Source organism: Eschrichtius robustus, chromosome 3, assembly GCF_028021215.1.
Source record: "Eschrichtius robustus isolate mEscRob2 chromosome 3, mEscRob2.pri, whole genome shotgun sequence".
NCBI classification, from domain to species: Eukaryota; Metazoa; Chordata; class Mammalia; order Artiodactyla; family Eschrichtiidae; genus Eschrichtius; species Eschrichtius robustus.
Genome location: NC_090826.1, coordinates 388,046 through 413,052, shown reverse-complemented (window position 1 = coordinate 413,052; position 25,007 = coordinate 388,046). Strand labels below are relative to the sequence as shown.

Below are 25,007 nucleotides of genomic sequence, written 5' to 3'. Positions count from 1 at the left end.
CCTGACCAGAGTGACCTCCCACCGCCCTGGGTCCAGTGGCAGCTGACCAAGGGCCAAAGGGCGGCCCCCTGTAGGGGGCTGAGAGGTTAGGGGCTGTCAGCCAGGTAGGGTTGCCTTAGTTCACTGAGACGCGGGGAGGGGACCTTTGCCGGCTGGGCAGATCTGGTCAGGGGCACAGACACTGAGGATGGCCCCAGGGGGGCTGGTGGGAATCAGGAGGCTCATTTCTGTTCTGGGACCTCCTGCCCAGGCCGGGGCAGAGCCAGGCTCTCCCTGATGACCCCTGAGTAGGCTCTGGCCAGCACTAGCTTGACCTTGGTAAGCTCAGAGGAAGCCCAGCAGTCTGTCCCAGCCAAGGCCAGTGGAAGGTCATCACCAAAGACTGGTCACCTGCTGGACACTGCAGCTCCTCCCCCCACGGCCAGCTGCCACCTGAGGCATGTTGGATAGTCCAGCGCTATCGCCCAGGTAAACTGAGCCCTGGTGGGTGGTCCTTGAAATGGGCTTTGCTATATAGAGTTGGCCTTGGTACCAACAACTCTGCAGGAAAGCTGGAGGCTGACCCAGCTGAACAGAAGATGCGTAACGTTGTGGAGGAAAACTCCTCCTGGGGAGGAAAACTCAAGCATGAGGAACCCTATTCTCAGTGAACTTCACCAGCTTGAACGCAGGACTGCAGCGATATGTCACTGTAACGTTATCATCTGCGGTCAGTTTGGGAGCACGGAAAGTGGGTTTCGGACGTTCTAGCTCCAGGAAGCCATCAGGTTTGAGATCAGCACAGCTTCCCTCTGGATTCTCTGTTTGTTCTGCTTTCTTTCAGGACGGAGATGGAGTGCTGGCCCCTGAGTCAGGGAGGCATGGGATGCACAGGGGGCAGGTGGGGTGGGGGCAGTGTGCGCCGGCCAGGGCCCCGGGCCTGGGCCCGTGAAGAGCCTGGTCTGTGGGTCACGTGCCTCTGCTGACCCAGAATGGAGAACTTTGAGTACAGCATCCAGCTGAGTGAGCAGGACTGGGCTGAGTTTGCAGCCGCTGCCGAAGAGTGTGGCCTCCTGCAGGCTGGCCTGGCCTCTGGGGATGAGCTCTTGTCCAGTGACACTGACCAAAGGGACAGCAGTGGCAGCAGCCCCCCAGGGCCCCCGCCCCTTCCTGAGGGGCAGCTGTCCCCCAGGGGGAGTGACTGGCCCGGCTCTGAGGAGGAGGACGAGGCAGCCACCCGGCAGCTGGTCAACAGGTCTTGGCGTGAGCCCGTGCTGGCCCCAGAGGCCGGTCAGCAGATGCCCAGCATGTCCGTGCGGTCAGAAGCTCGGCCGTCCCTCAGCCCTGGTGCTGCCCCTCTGGTCCAGGGCTCATCCCTCTTGGGGCCAGTGTCTTCCAGAGGCGAGAGGCAGAGGCTTCTGCAGGGGCCAGCCCCCCGGGGTCTTGCCCCTACTCCCACTGGTGAGCCCGCTCGGAGCCCCGATTCCCCTGGCCGCAGTGCTGCCCCCCAGAGGCCCCCTGGCAGCCCTGGAGCCCTGCTGCGCAGCCCCAGCCGAAAGAAGAGGCGGGCTGCAGGCACCAAGGCGGGTGGGCGCTTGGGTGACCCAGGCCCTGCTCCCACCCAGCTGGGCTCCCTACTGCTCCCTGAGGCCGGGGCCGAGGACGGCCTTGGCCTGGCCGGGTCCAGGGGGAAGGGTCTCCGGGTGGGGACAACAGGGCAGACAGCAGGAGCTGGGCAGATCGAGCTGGGGCCAGAGTCTCCAGAAGCCCCTGAGCAGGTGGCCAGGCAAGGGCCAGGTGTGGATCTGTCTACATCCGTCCCTACCACTGAGCAGGGCACAGACCTAAGCGGAATGACCCTCAGAACTGAGCCACGCACTATGTCCACGCTTGACCTGGAGGCGTCTCTAGACGTCACGACGGCTAAGTCAGACGTGGCTTTGTCCACACCCACCTCCGAGCCGCAACCCGAGGAGCCTCTGTCTACACCTGCCTCCAAGCCTAGGCTGGATGTGGACCTGCTTACGCCAGGCCCAGTGGTCCAGCTGGAGGTGGATTCATCTACGCCTGTCTCAAAGGCTATTCCACGTACAGCTCTGCCTCACCTGGTTCCTGAGGCTGGGCCTGATGTGGGTGTGTCTACACCTGCTCCCGTCCCCGAGGCTGGGCCTGACAGGGTGGAGCTGGAGCTTGCCCCAGTGGCCAAGCTGGGTTCGAGCCCTATTCGGTCTCCAGAGGGGGGCCGACAGAAGCCCAGAGCGGAGCCCTCAGCAGGTGCCCCTGGACACCACACTGGGGAGCCCCCGCCAGGCCCTATCCAAGCCCCCAAGAAGAAGAAAGTGCGATTCTCCATGGCTGTGCCCAGCCCCGAGGAGCCAGGGTCAGGAGAGGCCTCGGGCCCAGCCTGCCCAGCCACAGCCCCCAGGACAGCAGCTGGGGGCCGCAGGGCGTCTAGAGCCTGGGACGCTGTGGCCGTTGGACCCCGGACCCCCCAGCCTCGGATCCTGAAGCACCTGCCTCCCCCCGCCCCCTCTGCCTCAGCGGGGCCTGGGCCCAGCTGCTGCTTTGCGGTGACCCTCCCAGAAGCCTACGAGTTCTTCTTTTGTGACACCATTGAGGAGGAGGAGGAAGATGTCGAGGAGGAAGCAGAGGCTAGCCAGGCTCTGGCCGAAGTCCAGTGGCCGGATGTGTGCGAGTTCTTCTTCCAGGATGGCCAAGCCCAGAGGTCGAGGCACCGGGAAGGCCACGCCCAGGCCCCACCCCTCCAGGCTGAGCCTCTGCTGGCCCCTCCACCAGGAGATCCCATACCCATCTCCATCCCCGAGGCCTATGAACACTTCCTCTGGGAGGACACGTCAGGGGGCACGCTGGGGCCGGCTGCCCTTCTCCAGATGCAGGCCACGGAGCCCCCCAGGTCAGTCCCCGGGGAAGTGGGGACCGGCACCCCACCAGGGCCTAGCCCAGCCTCAGCGGAGCAGCTTACCCCGGCCATCAGGCAAGCAGGTGTGTGTTGCGGGGACCCCATGGCCTGTCCAGGACCTGGGTACACACTGTCCAGGGAGTTGGGCCAAGAGGGCCACTGGGGAGGGGCAAGCCAGGACCCTGGGTTGTGAGCTGGTGGGGGCCCTCAGGGATGATCTGGGCAGGAAGGACCAGCTCCTGGCCATCCCAGGACCCGGTCCAGGTGGGGCAGCCCAAGTCGAGCAGGGCTTTGGCTCCACACTGACCGTCACCCTGTGTTCAGGTCCAGATAACAGCAGTGCCTGCCCCCAGCCTGTAGCAGGCAGGCGTTGGGGCAGCTCCAGCTCAGGCCACACTGCCTGCCAGAGCAGGCTCAAATTCCCTCTGGAAGATATTTTACAAACCAGGAAACGGTGCCCCACACGTACTCGCCCAAGTCAGCCTGACTCAACTATGCCACATGCTACCCTGTGTCTTGGGACAAAGGTATCACGGGGAGGATGTGACTCAGGACAGACATGTCTCAGGACAGACATGGCCAGGAGAGACATGTCCCAGGGCAGGTGCGTCTGAGTGGGACACCAGCAGGAGCTCAGGACACGCTTCTCTTTCCTAGGGGAACCCTGGGGTCCCCTCACCTCGTTTACCTTCAGCCAGAATGACATGTGCCTGGTGTTTGTAGCCTTTGCTACCTGGGCTGTGAGAACATCAGACCTGCATGCCCCAGACGCCTGGAAAACAGGTTTGTGAGCCTGGGGGGTGGGGGGCTGGTGTCTAGAAGTCAAATGGAGGGGCAGTGGTGGTGTCCCAGCTGCTGGGCCAGCAGGGATGAGGGGCACATGGGGAGGCGCAGGTTTCTTCCCTGACTGATCTCCTGCGTCGCTGACCCACTCTCGCCCCGCTGGCCTCCCCCCATCCTTTGAGAACCCCGCCGTGTGGATGGAGGGTGGTGACCAGGCCGGAATGGAGCCGGCACTCAGGAGGTCTTGTGCTTCTCTTGCAGTTCTGCTGGCCAACATCGGCACCATCTCCGCTATCCGGTACTTCCGCCGGCAGGTGGGGCGGGGGCGCCGCAGCCCCAGCTCCTAGGACCCAGGCTCCGCCCAGGAAGACGCAGGATGAGGAAATGTCCACAGGTGCTCAGGATGAGGTGCTGCCCTCAGGCCTTGCCCTTTGACCCTCGTGTTCTGCGGCGTCTAGGAAGGAGCCTGCGTCCTTGGTCCTGGCTCCCTTGGACTCCACCCGAGGGTCCAGCCCGTGGCCAAGGCCGAGGCTGTGCTCCACACTTGGGAGTGGGGAGATTCTGGAAGGCTGGGAGGGTAGGCCAAGCAGGCAGCTGGTTAGTAAGGTGGCCAGATTAGCAACAAAAAACACAAGGTGTCCAGTGAAACTGGAATCTCAGACACGCAGTATGAGACCTACTTATGCTAAGGAATTATTTGTGGTTTATCTGAAACCAGAGTTAATCGGAGTCCTAATCCTATGTGGTTATCCTGTTGGAGGGAGGGGTATGATGGGGCTTCAGAGCTGCAGCGAGGCCCCAGCTGGAGATCTGGGCAGAGGGCCTTGAGGCTGGGGGGCGGCGTCCCAGGGACCCTCTGCCCTGTTTCTAAGTGGGCTGGGCTGTTGGAGGCCTCTAAGGCCTCTCTAACCCCTGAACCCCAGGGGTCTGTGGTCAAGACCTCCTTGACTCCTGCCTGAGATGGTGAGCAGGTACCCAGAGGGGCCCTGCAGGCTGGGGGTCTGTAGGGCAGAGCCTGGAGCCCCTCCTCTGGGGAGCCCTGGAGGAGGGGCAGAGGCAGAAGTCAAGGGTATCAGGTGGAGGGACGGGACACCTGGGTTCGCCCAGAGCTGACAGGAGCCGGAGATGGGACAGGAAGGTGGGCAGGGTGCGGGCAGTAGTGGAGCAAGGGGGCTGCCAGCCTAGGTGCTGGGTGGGCGTCCAGCTCCGAGGCAGCACATACAGGGTCCCCGGGACGCAGGAGACTCCTGGCTGTTCAGGACAGAATGCGTGGACACACAGCACCAATAAAATCTCTTTCTTTCTTGTTTAGTCTCTTGCCGGTTTCTCCCGACCATCCCACTCACATGCGCCCAGGCCACCTTCCTGCCTCTGCTTGTGATGTCTCAGACCCTTGTGCCCTCTGGCCTCACATACTCTGACTCTCGCTAACCTGACTTTCTCAGCCCTCTGACCTTTACACCTGTGCCATCCTCCCTCTCCCAGGTGAAGCCCCTTCCCCGAGTCCCCTCCCTCATTCCTTCCCTGAGAGGCAGGCCGAGGTTTGGCCCCTCTGGGCGTCCAGTCACCTTGGCCAAGGTGTCCTAAGGATGAGGCCCTCCTGACCCCTCAAGAGCCCAGGGTAACTCAGGGTTCTGGAGGCCCCCTCCACCTGCTGGGGTCAGACCCTGACTCGATACTGGGTGCCTGTGGCCCCACTAAAAAGCCCCAGGCCCTGCTTCAGCCCCTCCTGCAGGGTCGATGCCGGCAGGTGGTCCCGAGAAGCAGCCTCCTGGTGGCCATCAGATCCACTGGACGAGCCCGCCTTCAGCCTCAGGTGCTCGAGGCCACCGCTGGTGGGAAGGTGACAGAGCTTTGTCCCAGACACTGTCGTAGCTCCTTGGGGGGCGGCCGTCTGGTAGGGAGGGCAGAGGTTGTGTGCCTTCAGGAAGCAACACCCAGAGCTTCCCCAGGAAGAGGCAGGGCCCTCACTCACCTGGGGGAGGTGGCGGGGGTTCGGGCGCAACTTCCCTCGCAGGAGAGACCTGGGGACCCCAATGACAAGTCTGAGGGATGGGCCCTAGGACGGGCTTGGCGACCAGCTCAGGAACCTGCCAGAACCCACCCCCACCTTTCCTCTTGCCCCCACCCCCTTCCTGCCACTGCTCCCGTCCTTGGTCTCCGCCCATCCTCCCTTCCCCCGTTTCCATCTCTCCTGCTCCCTCAGGGTCCCAGGAGGCCCCACGCGGTCTCCTCTCCCCTGCAGAACCCCTTGCCCGGGGTGGGGGCTGCTACTCACAAGCTGAGGGGAGCCTGGGGGCCGGGACCCCCGGCCCTTGATGGAGCCGCGATGCCGCTGAGAGGCTCGGGCCTGCAGGACTCCCTTCTCGGAGAGCAAGTGGGGGCCGGAGAGTCCAGAGCTGGGGTCAGAGACAGGCACGGACACGGGGACCAAGGGGAATGGGTTCGAGGGCTCAGGTCCAAGCGAGCTCTGCATCGCACTGAGGAACTGTCAGGAGAGCGTTGGTGACCGAGGCCCTGGGCTGGGACCTCCATGCAGCTGAGGGGCCCCTGCCCCAGAAACCCCCTCAGCCTCCCGCGGCAGCCTGAGCAGATCTCAGGCTTCAGGCACCCTCTCAACCTCAGGCTGTGGCCACGTCCAGCTCTTTCTGTCACCCAGCAAGGGACTGACCTTGTCCAGGTCCTGGATGTCTGTGACCCTGCGGTGGGAAGTGGCAGGTGGTGTGTAGGGGTCAGCGTAGAGCGGGGAGTGCGGTCTCTCCAGAGAATGGTCTGGGGCCTCAGGGCCATCCTCCAGCCTCAGCTACAGGCAAGAGACAGAACAGACAGAATCGCCGGAGCTGGAAGCGGCCAAGCCCTCCCTTCTCCGTGCAAGAGGCCTCTGGGTGGCTCCAGGACCGAGGAGGCCGGGGAGATGGAGGGCGGGAGGGAGAGCCATGCCTGGAGCCGGGGTCAGCGTGCTGGGCCCACCTTGGTCAGGTTCAGGTGCAGTGGGATGGCTGGGCCGGGCCCCTCGCCCTGGGCCTTGCTCCTGGGTGATCGGTTGCTGCCGGCCCGTCTCAGCTTTGCCTTGTGCCCACCGACGCTGGTGCAGCCAGGGCTGGCTTGCTCCTGTGGGGACCAAGGACCTTCCAGAAGGTTCCCCGGGGCCCTCTCCCACATACCCCTCTGAGGCTACACAGAGCCCCTCCAGTCTGAGTCCCCTCCCCTGAGGAACTAGGGTCCTACTTGCAGTGGGGTCCCCAACACAAACTCGCCTCATTGTCCCCCGCCCCCGTCCTCTGCCCATCCCCCCCAGGTACTCACTGGTGCGGGCCGGGCAGGGCAGCCTGCGGCGGACTCAGGCGTGGAGCGGCTGGAGGCGGCTGCTGGGCACCCCGAGTCCCAGCTAGTCCGTCCGTCAGAGGAGAGTGAGCCTCGGCCACTGCCCACAACCTGGGCGGCCGGCGGTGGGTAAGGGTGAGCCGGATGGCAGGGCCCCTCCCCCCACCTCCCCGAGCCCAGGCCCACCCTCCCGATTCATCCGGCGCCCGGCGCTGCCCGGCGGCACCTCCCCTGCTGACTCCTCACCTGTGGGGGCGCCCGCAGCCCCGGGAAGCTCTCGGGGCCGGGCGGTGGGGAGGCCCTGTCCCCGCGGCAGACCGTCTGCAGGCAGAGCAGCCAGTGGCCATAGTCCTCGTAGCTGGCACACACCACACGGATGGTGTTGATGAGACGGCCTGGCACACAGATGCCGTGAGGGGGCCTGGCAGGCAGGGTGCCCCCTGCAAAGCCCCGGTGCAGAGCTGGGTGCCCACTAGGCTCACACCCTCTCTCCCAGGCCCGGCCTCTGCCCACCTTCGATCAGGAAAGAGCGGATCTGTTTGTCCCTCTCCTCCAGGTTGATGTGGATGGCGCTGAGCGGGAGCTCCCCCTGCGGGGCATCCAGGGGGGACGAGGCCTTAGTCAGGGGAAGCAACCCTTGTGCCCACTGCCCCGTCTTGTCCTCCCGAGCTGGTGGGCACTTGGACGCCAGGCAGAGGGCAAGGCAGGTCCAAGGCCGACACCCCGTGGGAGGCCAGGCACTCCCCGTCTGTCCTTGGGGAATGCCTTCACCCCCGGTCTCCAGGTGGGGCCTTCGCCAGCCAATGGCCGACACAGGACCGGTCGGGGACTGGTCCCCTGGGCCACCCGCTAAGATGGGGGGTGGGGTGGGAAGGAATCACGAGGAAGCCCCCCGTGTGTTTCTCAGTGACTGAAAGCCATGATCACCCCCAGAGTAGAACGTACCCTGACGCACATGACACTCGCTCTGGCCCCAAAGGACCTTCACACCCACGCCCATGCCCACACGTGCACACGCACACGCAGAAGCCTCAGGCACCAGGAAGATGCCTGCTCAGAGGTATAGGCCCCTTTCAGGGGCCCTAGGGGCCCCCATGCCACCCACCCCAGGTGATGGGTCTGCTGGTGCCTGAGGACCCTCTAGGATGACACGGGACGCTGAGGCAGGGCACCCACCTTCCTTGCCCACGTCAGGCTAAGACCAGACTGACCAGGGCAGTGGGCTGGGTGGGTGGGGCCAGTGCTCTCTGCCCCAACAGGCCCCGAAATACAGGTTCCTCCTGAGCTGCTGCCCCCTCCCACCCCCACGCAGAGGGCGCGTCCCTGGGGCGGATCCACAGTGGGGAGGGACCCACCTTAAAGCAAAGCCCATCTGCTTCCTCGGAGAAAATGGCCAGGGAGGTCGGGTACAGGACCAGGAGCCGGTCCCACTGCTCCTGTGTGGGGGGTCACAGGGCGGAGTAGGGTCTCCACCAGCACACACCCAGGGCCCCCACCTGCTGCCTGCACCCCTCCCCCGCCTCCTCCCACCTCTGCGCCCCTCCACCCACCTGTGAGGGCAGATGCTGCAGCTTGACCCTTGAGGCACAGACGGCGGTGCCCACCACCTGGAGCCCTGACGCCGTCCGCAGCGGGGTCAGCCTGTGCTGCAGAGTCCAGGGGAGCTCGTTCTCAGGAGGGCCCTGGTAGAAGGGGGTCAGGGGCAGGAGGAGGAGAGTGGGGGTGGAGAGGGGCGTGGGGTTCCCAGCACTGACCTGAGGGGGTGCTGGGTGGCAGCGCGGCACCCCTCCCACGAGGGCTATCTGCTTCTCCAGGTGGTAGAGCCAGCGGTCCAGCTCGGCCTGGCTGGGGCAGAGCACGAGAAGGGGGGCGGGCAGCGGGCCTGCGGGGGAGAGGCAGAGTAGGCTAGGCCAGCGGCCACAGGGAAGGCTCCTCAAGGGTTGGGGGGAGCCACTGATGACCACGCGCACAGCTCTGGAGGCCCCCAACCCACTGCCCTCCGCCCCAGCCCGGCATATGCACGTCTGCCCATCAGCGGAAAAGCCAGGAGCCCTCAACATGCTCAGAGCCCCGCCAAGGTCCTGGGGCCCGGTCAACGGCCAGGCTCACTGAGCAGCCTTAGTGCTCTCGCCCTCCTGAGGGCCAGGTCCACGCTGGCAGCACCCCCGTGCCCCTGCGCACCTGTGATCTGGAAGGCATGCTCTCTGGATCCCTCGAGCGGGCAGACGCTCAGCTCCATCAGTGGTAATAGCCCCTGCCAGAGCACAGCGGGAGGGAAGGGCTGGGGGACCCCGAGCAGGACTGGGCCACGTGCCTCCCAAGGGGCTGCTCTCTCCCCCTCCCCCAGCTCCTCCCTCTGCCCACTTCCCCTCACTTGGAAAATGAGTCCTTCGGAACTATGGGCCTGGAAGTAGAGGTGGGAGGGGAAGAGCTCCAGATAGCAGTCGCTGATGTCCTGGGGGAGAGTGGGGCCAAGGTCTGAGGGCTAGGGGCAGGCCCCAGGGTGGCCCTCAAGCATGCCCCTCCCGGCCCGGCCCCCACCTGGCTGTGCTGGAAACGCAGCTGGACCTTGGTGTAGTGCACAACCTTGCCCAGGCTCCTCACGGGCGCCGTCCGCTGCCCTGCCTTGAACACACTCAGGAAAGGCTGCTCCAGGTTTTCTTGCTGGCTCTCCAGGGTCGGGATGTTCTGGGGTGGGGGCAGAGCTCAGGGGAGGGGGCCTGACCAGCGGCCAGCAGCCCCGGCCCCCAGTCTCACAATACACGGGTTAAGAACGCCCACACAGCATCACACGTGTGTACAGAACCCTGTACACACTCACAGCCTCTTCACGTGAAAACAATGCAGCACACACACACACAGCCTCCATGCTGGTCACAACTCTGTGGTCTAGTCTTGGAATCAGCGAGGTTTCAATTCAACGGAGATACAACCCTTAGCTTCGCTATTTCCTAACTGCGTTCCCTTATTTTGGTTATTCAACCTCCCAAGACTTGTTGGTCAGAAGGGTTTTCAGGTGTCCAGGTGAGACGACGCTCGAATCCCTCCCACACCTCAGGGTTGGCTACTAACATTTTAAAACTTGGTTCAACCAAGAAAGGGGGGAGGGGCTGATTTGTAGTATTTGCCAATTTCCCTGGTGTAAGTACTCTCGTCACAGCCCACTTCAAGCCACCAGCACACTGCCGCACGCCCCCCATCTCCCTCTCAGCGGAGGCCAAGGTCCTGACAACGGCCAAGGGGTCCTCTCCCCTCACATCAGGCACGTGCCCGTCTCAGGACCTTTGCTAGGCTGCCCCCTCTGCCTGGACCACTCAGCCCAGCCCCTTCTCACCCCATCCAGAGCCTGGCTCAGACCCCCTTCTCTGTAAGCCCCTGTCTGGGTGCCCTTCCAACATTCTAGCCTCACTGACCCCCGCCCATTGGTCCTCCTGTACGTTTCTCCTCAGCGCTGGCCACATCTGGCTTACTCTGTCTTTTACTTCTTTGTCTTATCACCTGGCTCGGTCATGGGGTGAGAACGATACGAGAACAGGGCCCATTGCTGGGCCAGGGCCTAGGACAGGCCTGGAGTGTGCTGGGGGCTCAATGCCTGTCTGCTGAAGGGAGGAAGGGTCAGTGCCCACCAACAGCTGACCCTGGCACACAGAGAATCCTCTATAAACAGGGGCTTGACTGTCAGAATGGAGTCAGACCGGGATGGGCGCTGAACTGGGGCTGGAGGGGCTGAGGTCTGGGATCAGGGCGTGCTGGGGAGCTGGCAGGGGCTGCTGTGCCCTGGCCAAGCTGAGCCACCCCTTGGGCAAGCCCAGGAATGTGAACAGGCAGACTCACAGCTTGCTGGCGTCCCCGCCTTTGGGTGGGGCCTCCTGCACCCACACCCAGTGCGGGGAATGATGCCGGATGGGACCCATGAAAAATAGGCCACGGAGCAGGAAGGGCCACACAGCTGGCCCTGTGGCCTGGGCTCAGCCTTGGGGCCGTGGCTGGGCAGGCTCTCGTCTGGGTGTAGAACCCGCGCCCAGGCAGGGCTCCAGGAGTGCTGGCTCCTCCCCCGGCCCCACCCCCCGAGGTTCAGCAAGCCGGGTCCCCTCGCCGGCCGCCATGTCCTGGCCCAAGAGGACCACCAGGACCACACGATGTGCCCTGGGCCTGGACAGAAGGAGTTGAGGTCTGAGATGCGGCCACACAGAGGGACGCCGGCTGGGACTTGTCAAAAGTGCTCTGCCCAATTCTCTGAGGCAGCCCGGTTTCTGAAGCCAGCACTTGGCCACAGGGAGCCCAGGACACCCCAGGGAGCAGGAGAGGGGACAGCCTGATTGGAACACTTGGAAAGCTGGCTCGGGAGCCCACACCAGCTGCTGTGAGGACCGAGGGGTGCAGGGCAGTTGTGTCTGGGGCAAGAACCTGGGGGGTCACTTCCCTCACACCCCAGGGCCCCTGCACACAGCAGAGCCTTGCCCCGCCCCTTGCCATGCTGGGTTAAAGGGCGGGCGTCTCTCCCCCTCGGCCAGCTGGGCAGGGGGTTGGGGTCGTGCTCAGCTCGGGGCGGCCTGCCGTGGGCTTGGGAGCCACGTCCCCGCGGCGGGGCCTCGGGGGCGGGGCGCAGGGGCTGCTGGGGGACGAGGCAGCGGTGGACACTGAAGGGACACCCCTTGGAGAAACCGGGGCCAAGGGAAGGGGAGAGGCCGGCTCACTGCGCACCCGAAGCCCCTAGCTCTCGGAGTGACAGCGGGGCGTGGCGGTTCACGGCCCCGTCACCAGCCTGACGCCCGTGCCCACACGGCAGCAGCCAAGACACGCGTGCTTGTCCAGCTCCAACGTGCCCAGACACGCTGTCCTGGGCCAGGGCCCGGGGCGGGGGGCGGACACCAGGGCCCCCAGGCAGGGCTGGCACGTGGCGAGGCGTGGAGGCCCCGCCCCACCGCCCCACTGACTCAGGGTCGGGTCTCAGTTTCACTCTGCTCAGACTTTCGGCCGATGAGCTTCCCAGGGCAGGGCTGCACCTACTTCCTCCCTGTGCTGTGGACTTGACTCCCCCGGTCCGACGGGGAAGACCCCGGGCCCGGCACAGGCAGGACACACACACGCAGTCACACGCAGACCACCACTGCCACACCCCCTTGAGCCCGGCTGCTCACCGTCCCAGGGATGTAGCGGAAGATCTTGTCGGCAGTGGTGTCCCCATCCGGACTGGCCTCGGTGCCAAACAGGCCAACCAGCTTCCGGGCGCTGTCCTCTCTGGGAACAAGGGAAGGGGTGCTCACAGCCTGGCCCCCGAGGCAGATGGAGGGAGATCCTGTGACCCAGTGGCCGCAGCTGTACCCTGCCCCGCCTCACCTATTTCCCTTCAACGAGGGCTTTCTGGAAAAGGAGGCTCGGAGCCTCCTAGGGGCCTGAGGGACACAGTGGCTGTTCCCCATGGGCGGCGGTGGCAGCTGGCCCGAGCAGAGCAGGTCGACAGGTCTGGGTCCCTCTGTCCCGAGCCTCCTGCCCCACCTCCTGGGGCGGGGCTCTGGGGCAGCCTGTCCTGTACCCAAGGGCTGGGGAGGCGGAGCCTTTCTGGGAGGGACCTGGCCCCTACCTGAGGCTGAGCTGAGCCTTTCAGTTCCCTGTCCAGGGTCCTCCACACACGCCAGCCAGCCTGGGGGGGTGGGGGATGGGGAGGAAAGGCTCCCCTCCTCTCACCGCCCAGTGAAGAGCCCCCAGTCTGTAGAGGAGGGGGCCCAAAGGCCAGTCTGTGATTGTGTCAGACTGGGGGTGCCTAGAGCTGGAGCTCCGTGAGCCCAGAGATCCCCTTCCAGACCTCCCCACCATGTGAGCACACATCCTGTTTCCACCTAAATGCCTGTTGCTGAGTCACCAGTGACTGTAAGGGCATGTGTGCTTACTCTCAGCTGTTGAAGCAGGAATTTGCAACTGGGTAAGGGGAAGCCAGGACCCTCCCGCAGCCTCCTCTCTTGCCTCAGTCCAATCCTCACCCCAGATCAAGGTCAGGGTCCCCAAGGCTTAACCAGAATCCAGGAGGGAGGCCATGACCCTCCCAGGTGCGCCCGGGACAGCCATGGTGAGGGGGAATGCCATGCAGAGCCTGGAGTAAGACACTGGCCACCACAGCCCGGCCCCCGGATGTGATGGTGCTGCCTCAAAGCCCCCAGGTGCCAACACAGCATCTCGGCCCAGCCGCATAGCCACCCCAGGCCCTCCCGGTCACCCCAGACAGGACCCTGGAAGACAGAGATGGACACTCAGCCACAGGCCCGCAGAGCCCAGGAAACATGTTTATTGTTCAAGTGGCTCATATTGCTGTATGCGGTCTGCGGTGCACGTGTGCCCAGCTCAGTGCAGGATCCAGAAATGACACCACAGCCACGGGAAGGAAGCCCAATTCGTGCCCCCCTGCCAGGAGTGTGCCTGGCTGGGTGAGGCAAGGAGGTGTGCAAAGCTCAGGCTGGGGGTCTGCACCTGCTCAGAAAGCCCCCCCCCCCAATAACTGCTCTGCATCACCCCTTGGTCCCTCCAGGTCTACAGAGTCCAAGTTGGCCCCTTACCCACGGGCAACGCCAGTGCCCACCCTGTCGCTCCCCAGTGCCCCCAGCACGGTGGGAGGACACCCAAGAGGGCAGCTTGGTCCCAGAGATACGACACTTTAAGAGTAAACGGAGAAACTGGCAGCTGCAGCCTGCTCGCCACCAATCAATAAATAAACGAGTGAATAAATAAACGGCACACACACACACACACAAACACTGAGGAAGGAACACAGAAACCCACGGCCTAGACGCGCAGAGACTGGACAGACGGCCCCGGACGTTCCTGGTGGGGGCCGAGCCCCGCCCCATGCGCAGGGGAGGGAGGCGCTGGGCCCAGGGGGCTTAAGGCACGTGGGAGGCCGCGGGCGCGCCTCTGTGCAGCCGCGCCACGGGTCAGAGGCTGGTGGACGACACGGACAGCGTGGGCGAAGAGGGCGGCGGGAAGTTGAGCAGCTCGAGCACTGCCACGCCCACGCTGCTGCGCCGTGTGAACATGCAGGACGCGGCCACCCACTTGTTGGTCCTCGGGTTGTACTTCTCAATGGAGTTGAGGCTGGAACTGCCGTCGTTGCCCCCTACGGCGTACAGCCAGCCATCCATGGACACCAGGTCGTGCGTGCTCCTGCCGGCAGGGCGACGGGGAGGAGTAAGGGGTGAGGCTGGGGGTGAGGAGGGGGGCAGGGCTGGGTCTGGGGCGGTAGCCATCTGAGGAGCCTCGGGGGCGGGGCCTTGGGAGGCATCCTGGGGGCGGGACGGATGGGTGGGGGAAATGAGCCGGTGAGGCGGGGCCTTGGCATGATGGGGGCGGGGCCTTGGAGCAGTGGGGGCGGGGCCCCGGGGGGGGGGGGAGACCTGGGAGGGAGGTGGGGGGACACGCCGCGCAGGGGTGAGAGCCTGGGACACATCTGTCGGGGTCGGGGGTGCAGACCGCCGTGGTGGTGACAGGTGTGGGGGCCGGCGCACCTTCGGATGTTCATGGGCGCCACACTCTCCCAGGCACCCGCCTTGGGGCTGTATCTCTCCACAGAGTTGAGGCAGCTGGTGCCATCGTTGCCGCCAGCCACGTAGAGGGCCCCCTCCAGCACCGCCACGCCCGCGGAGCTGCGCCGGCTCAGCATGGAGGCCACGGGCGTCCAGGAGTTCACCTGCGGTGGAGGGACGGGCTGGGGGCAGACCCACCACCAGCCTCCCTCCGCCTCCACGTGCAGGACTCTACTCCAGGGTGGGGTGTCTGTGGGACAGGGTGGACGTAAAGGGATGACCCTCTGGGGGACGGGGGTGGCCAGAGAGTGATGACGCGAAGTAGCTCTGGGAAGGGGAGCGTGTGACTGGGGTGCTTCGCACCTGGGGCTCATACTTCTCCACGGTGGCCAGGTGTGACGCGCTGTCGTAACCGCCCACGGCGTACAGGTTCCCATCTGCAGGGAGCCAACACACCCGTGGTGCACCTGCTGCGTGCGGGAGTGCCTGGGGCGGGCGCTACGCGCAGCAGTCACCCACCGAGCATGGCCACGCGCACGTATCGCCTCCGGGTGCTCATGGCGGCGATCGACGTCCACGTTCCCGTCAGGGGGTCGTAGCGCTCGGCGCTGTAGACACCAGGACGGCCGCTGACCTCGAGCGGTGGCAGCAAAGCAGTCCCGGCCCCAGGACCTGCCCTCCCCCGAGGAATGACTAAAATTCTGTGCTAGGCAGTCACGGAGGCTGACCCCAGAGTCCCGCTGGAGCAGGAAGCAGGGCCTACTGGGTGGACACAGGCCACGGGCTACCTGGATAACGCTGGGCAAGTGTCCACCTGGGCCCAGCCCCTGGCCTGGTGGGAAGGACGCCGGAGAGGAAAGAAGGGGCCACTGGCCTAGCCCAGATGAAGAGGCATAGGGGACCCTGGTGATCTGACTCAGGCACGGTCCCCCTTGGCTCCCCTCAGGCAGGACCTCTGCAGTCCTGACGCAGCCACGCCTGCTGAGCCAACCCTGAAAGGCCACGCGGCCCTGACCCCAGCCACTACCTGTTGAGGCAGGAGGCCCCGTCGTAGCCACCGGCCGCGTACAGGAGCCCGTGCAGGGCAGCCACACCCAGGCAGCTGCGCCTCGTGCCCATGGACACCTCAGGCTGCCAGGTGTTGGTCACAGGGTCGTAGGACTCTACGGTGGCCAGGTCTGAAGTCCCATCGTAACTAGGGGAGGGGTTCGCTGCTGGTCAGGGCTGGCCCAGTGGGCACGTGCCAAGCCCCTGACCCGAGACCAGCCCCCACTCTTACCCGCCCACGGCGTACAGCCGGTTCCCGACTGCCGCCACGCCCACCCGGGCCCGGCGCGTGGACATTGAGGCCACCACGTGCCAGCGGTCAGCGCGCGTGTCGTACGCTTCGCAGTCCCCGTGGATGGCGAACAGGCTCCCACCACCTAGGGAGGGGGAGGTGACGGGGCAGGACAAGGGCCCAGGGACGCAGTGGGCTAGGAGGCTCTAGCGCAGCTCGAGGCTGAGGGCCGGGAGGCTCCAAGGGCAAGTGGGGCCGGTGACCAGTGAGTGGGTCACACCACGGGGGATGGAGGAGCAGGTGTGGGGTGAGCGCAGGATGGAAACGGCATGGGGCGGGGGGGCTTGTGCTGGGCTTGTGGCTAGGGACACGGGGCAGGGATGGGGGACCGGATGGGACGAGACAGCTGGGCGTACCCACAGCGAAGAGCACAGGGCCGGCGCCCTCACAGCGCCGGGGCCGGGTGCGGCTGGTGCCCAGGACACCCCTCTGCTCGGGCAGCAGGTGGAACTTGAGGGCCTCAATGAGCAGGTCCTTGCAGTCCGGGTGGTGCCGCACCAGGCTCTCGGCGTCCACGTGGCCCAGCAGGAAGTCCCGGCTCAGCAGGGGCAGGCGTACACACTTCATCAGCTGGGGTGTGGTAGCAGGCCTGCTACGGTCAGGCCTGCTCATGTGTCCTGGACCCTCCTCAAGACACGTGCCTGCATCACCCCTGGGGGACCTCTGGGCACGGAAGAGCCCAGGCACGCCTCATCCTCAGCCACTGCGTCCCCTCCCAAGCACCGCAGGCCCCCCAGGGCCTGGCCTCACCCGAGGAACGTGCTGCCTCCGGGCGTCCACGTCGTGCTTGACCCAACTCAGGACGGCACGGTAGACGTCCTCCTCTGAAGGCACGTTCAGGCTGTCGCTAGAGACCAGTTCCAGCACCTGGGGGTGGGGACCCTCAGACCTGAGATCTGGGGAGGGGCTGGGGGGCCCATGGAGCCCTGAAGGTGCCTGGGAGGGAGAGTCCAAGGGGGTGTTCCTACGAGGAGGAGCCAAGCAGGGTCAGGAGTTACAGATCCAGTTCCCGGGGGCCTAGCTCCAGAGCAGTCCTGGGGATATGGAACCAGGGACGGGAGACTGTAGGCAGGTATGTGATCAAAACAGGAGAGTGTCAGGTATCAATGGTGATGGCTTGTGTGGGGTTAGAAAATGGGGGTGGGGGGTTCCCAGGGGATGGGTGGTGGGGTTGGAACGTGGGTCAGAGACTGGAGATAAAGACTGAGGAGCAAAGGACCAGGTCTTATGGGCCCAGATGATGGGGGCCAGGGGGGCCAAGGCTGGTGCTGGGGTCTGGCGATTGGGTCAGGGTCGGGGTCCGAGTCAAGGTCCAGGCTGTGCTCCAGCTGCCACGTTACCTGCTTCAGCGGCAACAGCATGAACTCCTCAGTCTTGGCCACGTCCACGAAGTGCTGCAGCACGTACCTGTGTGCCGCCTTGAGCAGGTCGCTGCACGAGTGTGTGTCGGCGAAGCCCCGGATGCCCAGACAGTTGGAGGGGTCAAGCTGACTCAAAAGGAACTTGCAGCAGGCGTCACGGACCCCATTCAGCTGCAGGAGGCTGGCGGCCGGGAGCAGAGTCTATGGGGCAAGGTGGGAGAGAGGACCAGGGGAGCAGGGACAGAGAAATGGACGTGAGGACTGAAGGGGTGGCAGCGGTACAGGGGATGCTGGGGGCGTGGGGAGAGCGGAGGCACAAGCAGGGTAGCGGTACGGGACGTGAGGGGCGAGGCAGCCTCACCTGTACGTTGCCTTCCCCCACCACAATCTCGGCCGTGTACGCAAACTGCACCAGCTGGTCCAAGGCCTGAGGGTCGATGTCGTGCAGCGTCACATGCGTCTGACGGCTCTCACTCATCTCATCTGTGGGGACAGCAGGTCAGGCTGGTCCCCACCCTGGGAGAGCTGCAGAGTCCCCCAAGTGCCTGGACCCGATGGGGCAGTACTTGCTTGTGAACATGGCGTGGAAGTAGGGGCTGCAGGAGGCCAGCACCACCTTGTGTGCCCGGATCTCCTTGGCAGCCACGTGCAGGACGATGTCACACAGGAGGCCGCGCTGCCGCATGCGGCTCATGGCCACGAAGGCGTCGTGGTAGTGCCGCTTGGAGTTGTGGGATACCGTGTGCCCCTCGCGGCTCAGCAGCTGCACTGCGCCCTCCATGGGGCCCGTGGGCCGGGCCTGCCGGGGCCGGGCACGCTCTGCCTCGGGGCTGTAGGTGGGCAGTGCCCGGTCACGGTGTGCTCTGCAGGGAACTGCTCACCCACCCCTGAGACCCTGGGCAGGGCCTGGGCACCCAGGAGGCCACCCTCCCCCAGCAGCCCGAACCAGGTTTCCATCAGGGACCCACTCCCCTCAGGACCTCCCCTGCTCTCCAGGCGCCACCCCACTCTGCTCCCTCGCATCCAGGGCGTCCAACTAGACTCTGCTCCAACCTGCTGCCAGAGTGAGGTCGGATCCCACGCCAGACCCCGGTCCGTCATTGAACCTGTACATCTTCCTCTGCCACGACCCCTGCTCAAGCACCACACTTCCCTCCGCCCGGGGGCCTCCGTTCAGAACCCGGCTCTCTAGACCCTCCTCGGGACTAGGCTCTCTGTCCATCGCTGGCAACCCTTCCCGTGCCCCCATCAGAGTCCGGTGTCCTCGGCACGGGCTGGGCATGCGGGAAGTGCACGAGCTGAAACTGGTCCGTACTGACCGGTGGCTCTGAAGCAGACCCCTACACCGAGCAGCAGGCGTGACCTCTCTTCACCGCCAACCCCCCCATCATTCAGACAGGCCGCCCGCGTCTTTGAACGGCGCAGCCGGAACTCAAGGGCGGCGGGAGGGGACAGAGCCTCCGGGAGCAGCCTCCTCGGGACGCCCTGCCCCGCGCCGAACGTGTGCGCGGGTAACGCAGGGGGCCTGGACCCTCCGCGGTCGGGCCGAGCCTGCGGGGCGCGAGGCCGTCCCCTCCCGGCAGCCTGCCAGGGTCGGCGCGCCCCTCCCTCCCTCCCTCCCCCCCCGCCCTCCTCCTCGGCCCTGGCCAGTCACGGTCCCCAGGCCCCCGGCCCACTCACGCTGCCGGCTGCGGCGGCGGCGGCGGCGGCGGCGGCGCCTCGGGCGCGGGCCCCGGGCTGCCGTGCTCTGGACTTTGCGTCCTGCCGGCCGGGCGCTCGCTGCGCGGCTGCATGGGTTCGGCCGCCGGCCCGCCGCCGATCCGCGGAGGACGCACAGACAAGCGGACGCCGGACGGCTGGAGGGCTCCTCGGCGGTGGCGGCAGGCTCCGCGTTCCTCGCTCCCGCCGCTTGCCCGCAGCCGCTGTTTCTCGGCGCCGCCCGCTCCGCCTCCCGCGCTCCCCCGAGGTTTCGGGGGCGCCGCGTAGCGCACGAATCCTCCCAATCTTTCGGCGCCCCCTCCGTCTCCTCCTCCAGGAAGCCCCCCGGGCCCCGCCCGCCGCCTATCCCCAAGAAACCTCCCGGACCTTCCGCCCGCCTCAACTCGTTCAGGAAGCACCCCTCGCCCCTTCCGGGGCTCCGCATCTCCTGGGGGGCCGAATGGCCCCACGTGATGCCCCTGGGACCTGAGCCAGCCGGGGGCCGCGTCTGCCCTCCTCTCTCCAACCCCACGCAGGCCACTTTGCCGTCTGGCCTTGATCTGGACGCTGGCTGCAGAGCGGGAGAGGGGGTGGGATGCACGCCCTGGGCGCTGTGGGGTCCCCTGTCTTGGGATCTGGCTGTCCAGGCCCGCGGACCTCCGCCACTAGGACGAGTGGGGGGGAGGGGAGGGCAAAGGTTGGCTTCCCCACCTCTTTCCTTCCCCAAGGCAACCTTCCAGCCTCTGGGCCTTTGCACCTGCAGGCTGTTCCACAGATAGGGCAGAGCAAAAGTGGCTGTCCCCGCCCGGGCCGGCCTGGGGACTTAGGCAGATGTGTTCGTAGCTGAATTCCCAGCAGAGGACTCGCTGGACTGAAATATCAGCCATCCTCTTTCAGGGAGATTTGGCCAACCTGGTTTCAGTAACAGTGCTCGGATCTGTCCGCTGTCTGCCCCCTCCCGCTCCCCCAGCGCAGGTGCTATGGGGCTGTCCAGTGAAGTGGAAACGGCTCTCATCGTTCTGATCCTCACCAGAGTGTCATTTATCAATTCGCAAACAGCCCATCTATAGCATCACCATTTCTATTTTCGTTTGTTTTTTCTACTAAAGATTGTTGGCTTTTTTTATTGATTTCTAATATCTCTTTGTATAGAAGTCCTCTCTGACGCATGTTTCCCCCCATGCATTTTTTCCGTGGTCAATGCATTGACATCCTCACAGGCACGTGTTCACGGAACCCGGGGTGGGGGGCGGGGGGGGTGCTGTGGGCTGGGCTGGGCGAGGGTGACCCGGCCCGGCCCTCCCCCAGGTCGGTGTCGTTATTAGTGCCTTTTTTGGTAAACGTCACAGATCTGTTAAGCGGAATGGTGGGATTCCGCCCTATGCCGGGTGCTGGAGCTCCGCAGTCTGTCCCTCAGCGGAAGCCAGCGGGAGCCGTGACTGAACCAGGCCTGCGCCAGGTGCTTTCGTCCCGCGTGCCACCCTGGGAAGCCGAGCGCCGCCCGCCCAAAAAGAGATCTGAACGCGCCCTCCCGCCTGGATGCCGCCGCAGCCAAGGTTGGAGAACCTTAAAGCCACCTGGCGGGGCGCGGCGGGGCGGGGCCAGGGGCGGGGTTGCCTGCAGGAAGTGCGCCTGGCGCAAGGCCTGCTGGGGCCGGAAGTGGGGCGCACGGTACGGGCCTGCAGTCATGGCGGCGGCGTGGACCCGCAAGCGGTGAGTTGAGGCTACGATCAGGCCTCCCGGCGGGCGCTTGCATCCAGAGAGGCTCCCCTTGCGCCTCTCTGTGTTCCTGGGGCGGCCGGGCTGGGGCACAGCGGGCTGGTGGGGAGTCGTGACTCCAACGGCATGGCCCGCAGGCGCCTGGCGGAGCTGACGGTGGACGAGTTCTTGGCCTCGGGCTTTGATTCCGAGTCCGACTCGGAGCCCGAAGGAGCCCCAGAGGCGGAGACGCGGGCGGCGCGCGGAGCGGCCCGGAGCCCGGATGGGCCAGGTGGGAGTCCCTTGGCCAGGTGAGTGGAGCGTCTTCTACGGGCCGTGTGTAAGCAGAACCCACTTAACCGTCTTGGCCCGCCCCACCAGAAGGGTGCTGGGCACTCCTGGGGCCTCAGGACTGAGGCCTAGGGACTTCTAACCTCTCCCCCAGACCTTTCGGCTTGTTCATTCTTCCATCCGGTATTTACGGAATGACTGCTCTGTGCCAAGTCATCCCGGTGTTGGGAAACGCTGGAGAATAGTACTCATTTTTGGCCTAGGAGAGCTTACTCGGCCTTGGATAAACCGCAGCGTGTAGGGTGGTGGAAGAAATAAGTGCTGCAGACAGGAAGGAAAAGCAGAAGGAGCTGGAGGAATCGGGAGCAGAGGTGGGAGCTTCTGCGGCAGCGTTAGGTGGAGTGGATAAGGCCGTTTTAGGAAACCTGAGGGAGTAAATTGCAGCAGTAGGGGAAGAATGTCTGGGTGTTTCAGGCAGCAGGAACAGCAAAGGTCCTGAGTTGAGAGTGAGCCTTACGCAGAGTTGAGCATGGCCGTGGCAGGAATGCGAGGAGAATAGTAGGAGGTGAAGCTGGAGAGATGGTGATGGGGCTGGATCTTGTAGACCGTTTATATGGCGTCTCAGTACAGTTGGAAATTATCCTAGGGTTTTGAGTAGTGAAGTAACGTCGTGTGACATGTAACAGGATGGGTCCCTCCGGTTGCTGTGCTGAGAGCAGGTTGTAAGCGGCCGGAGTGGACAAGCGAATTGAGAGCTGATGCTGGTTTGAGAGGAGTCATGAGACTTTTGGAAGTATTGATGATGAGATCTCGTGACAGAGTGCATGCTGGGTGTGAGAGACAGAGAGGGTTTACCTTTTACGTGAGTACCTGGAAAGGGGGAGTTAGCGACAGCTGAGGTAGAGCAGTGTGTGGGCAGAATAAGTTCGGGGGAAGCTGCAAGTTCAGCACTGTACGCGTTGGGTTTCAAACACGTGTGCAGAGGCTGTTGGATGTATGAGTCTGGATTTTGGGGGAGAGAGAGATCTGCTGAAAACTTACTCTCTGGAAATCCCCCTGCCTCGGTCGTTGGCAGCTGCCGTGGAGGGAGCAGACTAAGCCTCATAGGTTCTCTGAGGAGGACAGGAAGCCTGATCCCCCCTCCCCCCTTGGCCTTGGCTGTGCCTGCCGGTCAGACTTGACCCCCACCTTCTCAGCCGGTGTAAGGGCCGTGCGTCTGAGCACAAGGACCAGCTCTCTCGACTGAAGGACAAAGACCCTGAGTTCTACAAGTTCCTGCAGGAGAATGACCAGAGCCTGCTGAACTTCAGTGATTCGGACAGCTCTGAGGACGAAGAGGATCGGCTCCACCCCCTGCCGGATGTGCTGGAAGTGAGAGCCTGTGCACAGTGGGGGGGGGGGGCAGGGGCATATTTGTGGCCTCTGCATCTGGTCCAGTGGGGCCCTCTGTGTCTGGTGCAGGAAGCAAGTGAGGAGGAGGAAGATGAGGAGGACAGGGCCCCCAGAGGACCTGCGGGGAAGAGGAGGGATTCTGCCTCTGTGACCCTCGCCATGGTTGAGAGATGGAAGCAGGCAGCAAAGGTGAGAAGTGGCGTGGGCTGGGCCGCTGACCCCGCCCCAGCTCCGGCCCCCTTGCTTTCTTTCATTTATCTGGGGCAGTGCAGGTGGGAGGAGCCCTTCTCTGAGCCGGTTCAGCATGAGAGAATCTCACAGTTTTCCCTGCATGCTAGGAGGGCCCAGGACTGCATTCTCTCCTTCATTCAGAGACTAGGGCCTCTGCCTTCTCCTTTCCTTTCTGTTTTTCTCCAGGGCTCTCTGAAGTCCACTGTGGGCAGGACATAGTCTCTGTGCCTTTGCTCGCTGGTGGAGCCAGGGCCCTTCTGAGGGCCTTGCAGTGGTTTCTGCAGGGAAAAGAAAGGACGGGACGGAAAGGGAGAACTCCAGATACCACTTGGAGCTGGCCATCGTTTAGATCCAGGCTCCTCAGCCCCTCCCCCATGGCCCTTCCGGGAGGATTCTGGACTCTTTTTGTTCCCTGCACGTGGCTCAGTAACACTGCTCCCACCTCTGCTCTTGGTCTGAGGATGTGGCCGAGCATGCCTTTCTCTCACAGAGCGGGTTCCTGGAGCCCCAGCCGGCTGCCTCTCGCTTTACCGAGCACAGCTGACTGCTCCTCCAACATTCTGGGTCCTTCTGCCCTTTTAGCAGCACCTTACTCCAAAGCTGTTCCACGAAGTTGTGCAGGCGTTTCGAGCAGCCGTGGCCACCACCCAAGGAGAACAGGAAGGCACTGAGACCAGCAAATTCCAGGTCACGGACAGTGCTGGTGAGCTGGGGTGAGGGGACCAGGGATACAGTCTCTATGTTCCATTTTCTGTTCTGAGAGTGGCGTCTCTGGTCCCCTCATTGCAGTGTTCAATGCTCTGGTCACTTTCTGCATCAGAGATCTCTTTGGCTGTCTCCAGGAGCTGCTGTTTAGAAAGGCCCCAAAGGACAGTAGCAGGTAAGAGAGAAGAGAATGGCATGGGGAGGCGTGGTCAGGGCTCTGCACTGGGGAAGGCAGGGGCTCTGCGTCCTAGGGGCTCCCTCTAGACCCAGCTGGCACAGAGGGATGTGGAGGACAGAGCCAGGCTCTTTGTAGGGCTCTTGGGAGAGGCTGGACACTCAGGGCCCTGTGGGGGTAGCCCTGTCCTTCCTCCTTCCTGCCCAGAATTCCTCAAGGGCCACAGAGTGTGTGCTTGGCTTTGCTCCCCCGTTTTCTCTGGTCAGGATTCTCTCTTTTCTCTTTGGACCAGTCAAGTCTCGTCTGCTCTCCTTGCTCTTTGGCTGGTGCGAGTGTGTGTGTCTAGGCTGGGGCCCCATCCATGCTGGCTTGAGGACCTTGACTTCCGTGTTAGAGGTCAGTTGAGCAGAGAAGGCCGTGGAAGGTTTTCAGAGGGGAGAGAGGAGCAGCCGACATTTGGCAGCTTGTGGGTTCCACTGGGGCTCCCGGGAGCCTGCAGCCACGTGCCCTGGAGGCAGGAAAGGCTTGGAGGGTCACACTCGCCCTGACGCTGCTCAGAGGGAGGGAGAAGCTCCAGGGAGAGGTCTCGCTGGGACCACCTGGAGGGGAGGTGGAGGCGGCCAGGACTCGGGGATGGGAGCACCTGGGCCTGGTGGTGGTGGTCGGGGCTGGACTGATGCGGCCACGTGGAGGTGGCTGCCGGAGGGGACAGGGCAGCTGGCTGGCCGGCGCGAGTGGAGGGCCACAGGCAGTGAGTGAGTGGGCAGCAAAGAGGCAGTGCAAGTGGTGCTGGCGTTGGCTGGGTGCGGGCTCCCGTGAGGGCTGCTGCAGTGGGGAGAGCGGTCACCGTGGAGGACAGTGGGCTTGGGAGGAAGCGGCAGCGCCGCCTGGGTCGTGGCTCCAGGTGCCCAGCAGCCGGCCTCTGCCGATGGGGAGGTTATCAGGGGCCCCGTCCTTGGTTCTTTTGCACACGTTAGTGGAGTTAACAGACACTTAACGTGCTGAGTTCTGCAAGCGTTGAGCGGTGATGTCTCTGAGAAACTTCCGAAGCGTCAGCCACTGCTGCTGAGATTAAGGTGTAAGTGACTCGGTCTCTGTAAAGCGTGTGTGGCCCAGGGAGTTCCCTGGTGGTCCAGTGGTTAGGATTCGGTGCTTTCACTGCCGTGGCGCGGGTTCAATCCCTGGTCAGGGAACTGAGATCCCGTAAGCCGCAAGGGTAACAACGACAAAAACTGTATGTGGCCCAAAGGAAGACAGCTTGTGGTGCTGGTTGGCGATGCCTGGGTCAGACCTGGGACTGCACGGTGTGGGTGCCTGAGAGGTGTGGGGAGCTGGAGGCCAGGGGTCTGTCTGGGGGCTCAGACAGGAAGGATGGTCAGCCCTCTGGCCGGGTGGGGTGGCCTGTGGGGGGGCTTGGGGCTTGGTGGTACCCCTCCTTAGGCGTAGCTGTGGGCCACCCTTGAGAGAGTCCTGGTGTGTGTCTCGTGTCCGTCCAGCTGGAAAGGTCCCTGAACTCGTGGGAAAGATGGGGGGGGTGGTCTCACCACAGGGCCCATGTGCCCTTGCGTCCTGGACACTGTGTGTGTCCTGGATGGGA

General features: G+C 64.3%; 4 protein-coding genes across 8 annotated transcripts in view; 2 read left to right on the top strand and 2 right to left on the bottom strand.

Moving 5' to 3' along the window:
* The first annotated feature begins 971 nt into the window (after positions 1 to 971).
* On the top strand, positions 972 to 4,029 carry PERM1 (PPARGC1 and ESRR induced regulator, muscle 1). The gene is given in 4 exon segments (XM_068537666.1): positions 972 to 2,982; positions 3,224 to 3,429; positions 3,431 to 3,503; positions 3,623 to 4,029. Coding segments are annotated over 4 exon segments (2,697 nt in total).
* A 951-nt stretch (positions 4,030 to 4,980) lies between these two features.
* PLEKHN1 (pleckstrin homology domain containing N1) lies at positions 4,981 to 13,184 on the bottom strand. 3 transcript variants are annotated; one of them, XM_068538611.1, is made up of 16 exons: positions 12,347 to 13,184; positions 12,148 to 12,247; positions 9,548 to 9,694; positions 9,381 to 9,461; positions 9,188 to 9,260; positions 8,761 to 8,888; positions 8,557 to 8,688; positions 8,362 to 8,442; positions 7,520 to 7,595; positions 7,253 to 7,401; positions 6,989 to 7,117; positions 6,653 to 6,793; positions 6,354 to 6,485; positions 5,961 to 6,170; positions 5,658 to 5,706; positions 4,981 to 5,576 (listed from the first exon to the last, which is right to left on the bottom strand). In XM_068538611.1, exons 1-16 carry the CDS (start codon positions 12,427 to 12,429, stop codon positions 5,464 to 5,466), a joined length of 1,824 nt encoding a protein of 607 aa, XP_068394712.1. In that variant the 5' UTR covers positions 12,430 to 13,184; the 3' UTR covers positions 4,981 to 5,463. The 3 variants fall into 3 exon arrangements, with proteins under 3 accessions (XP_068394712.1, XP_068394713.1, XP_068394711.1); XM_068538612.1 differs by having other exon boundaries at positions 8,557 to 8,652; XM_068538610.1 differs by having other exon boundaries at positions 8,557 to 8,888.
* An 81-nt stretch (positions 13,185 to 13,265) lies between these two features.
* Positions 13,266 to 19,246, bottom strand: KLHL17 (kelch like family member 17). The gene is made up of 12 exons (XM_068538609.1): positions 18,901 to 19,246; positions 17,791 to 18,050; positions 17,582 to 17,703; positions 17,200 to 17,421; positions 16,610 to 16,726; positions 16,216 to 16,429; positions 15,800 to 15,944; positions 15,548 to 15,715; positions 15,040 to 15,128; positions 14,884 to 14,957; positions 14,503 to 14,684; positions 13,266 to 14,161 (listed from the first exon to the last, which is right to left on the bottom strand). The coding sequence occupies exons 1-12, from the start codon at positions 19,011 to 19,013 to the stop codon at positions 13,933 to 13,935; spliced, it is 1,935 nt and encodes a 644-aa protein (XP_068394710.1). The 5' UTR covers positions 19,014 to 19,246; the 3' UTR covers positions 13,266 to 13,932.
* A 1,049-nt stretch (positions 19,247 to 20,295) lies between these two features.
* Positions 20,296 to 25,007, top strand: part of NOC2L (NOC2 like nucleolar associated transcriptional repressor) — a 12,755-nt gene continuing 8,043 nt past the window's right edge. The window contains exons 1-6 of one of the 3 annotated variants that reach the window (XM_068538608.1): positions 20,296 to 20,474; positions 20,775 to 20,927; positions 22,104 to 22,278; positions 22,369 to 22,488; positions 23,113 to 23,233; positions 23,320 to 23,410. In XM_068538608.1, coding sequence (XP_068394709.1) covers positions 20,458 to 20,474; positions 20,775 to 20,927; positions 22,104 to 22,278; positions 22,369 to 22,488; positions 23,113 to 23,233; positions 23,320 to 23,410 — 677 coding nt within the window. In that variant the 5' untranslated portion in view covers positions 20,296 to 20,457. Of the gene's footprint in view, positions 20,475 to 20,536; positions 20,632 to 20,774; positions 20,928 to 22,103; positions 22,279 to 22,368; positions 22,489 to 23,112; positions 23,234 to 23,319; positions 23,411 to 25,007 lie in introns of those variants that run through there. The other 2 variants (XM_068538606.1, XM_068538605.1) reach the window with 2 other exon arrangements.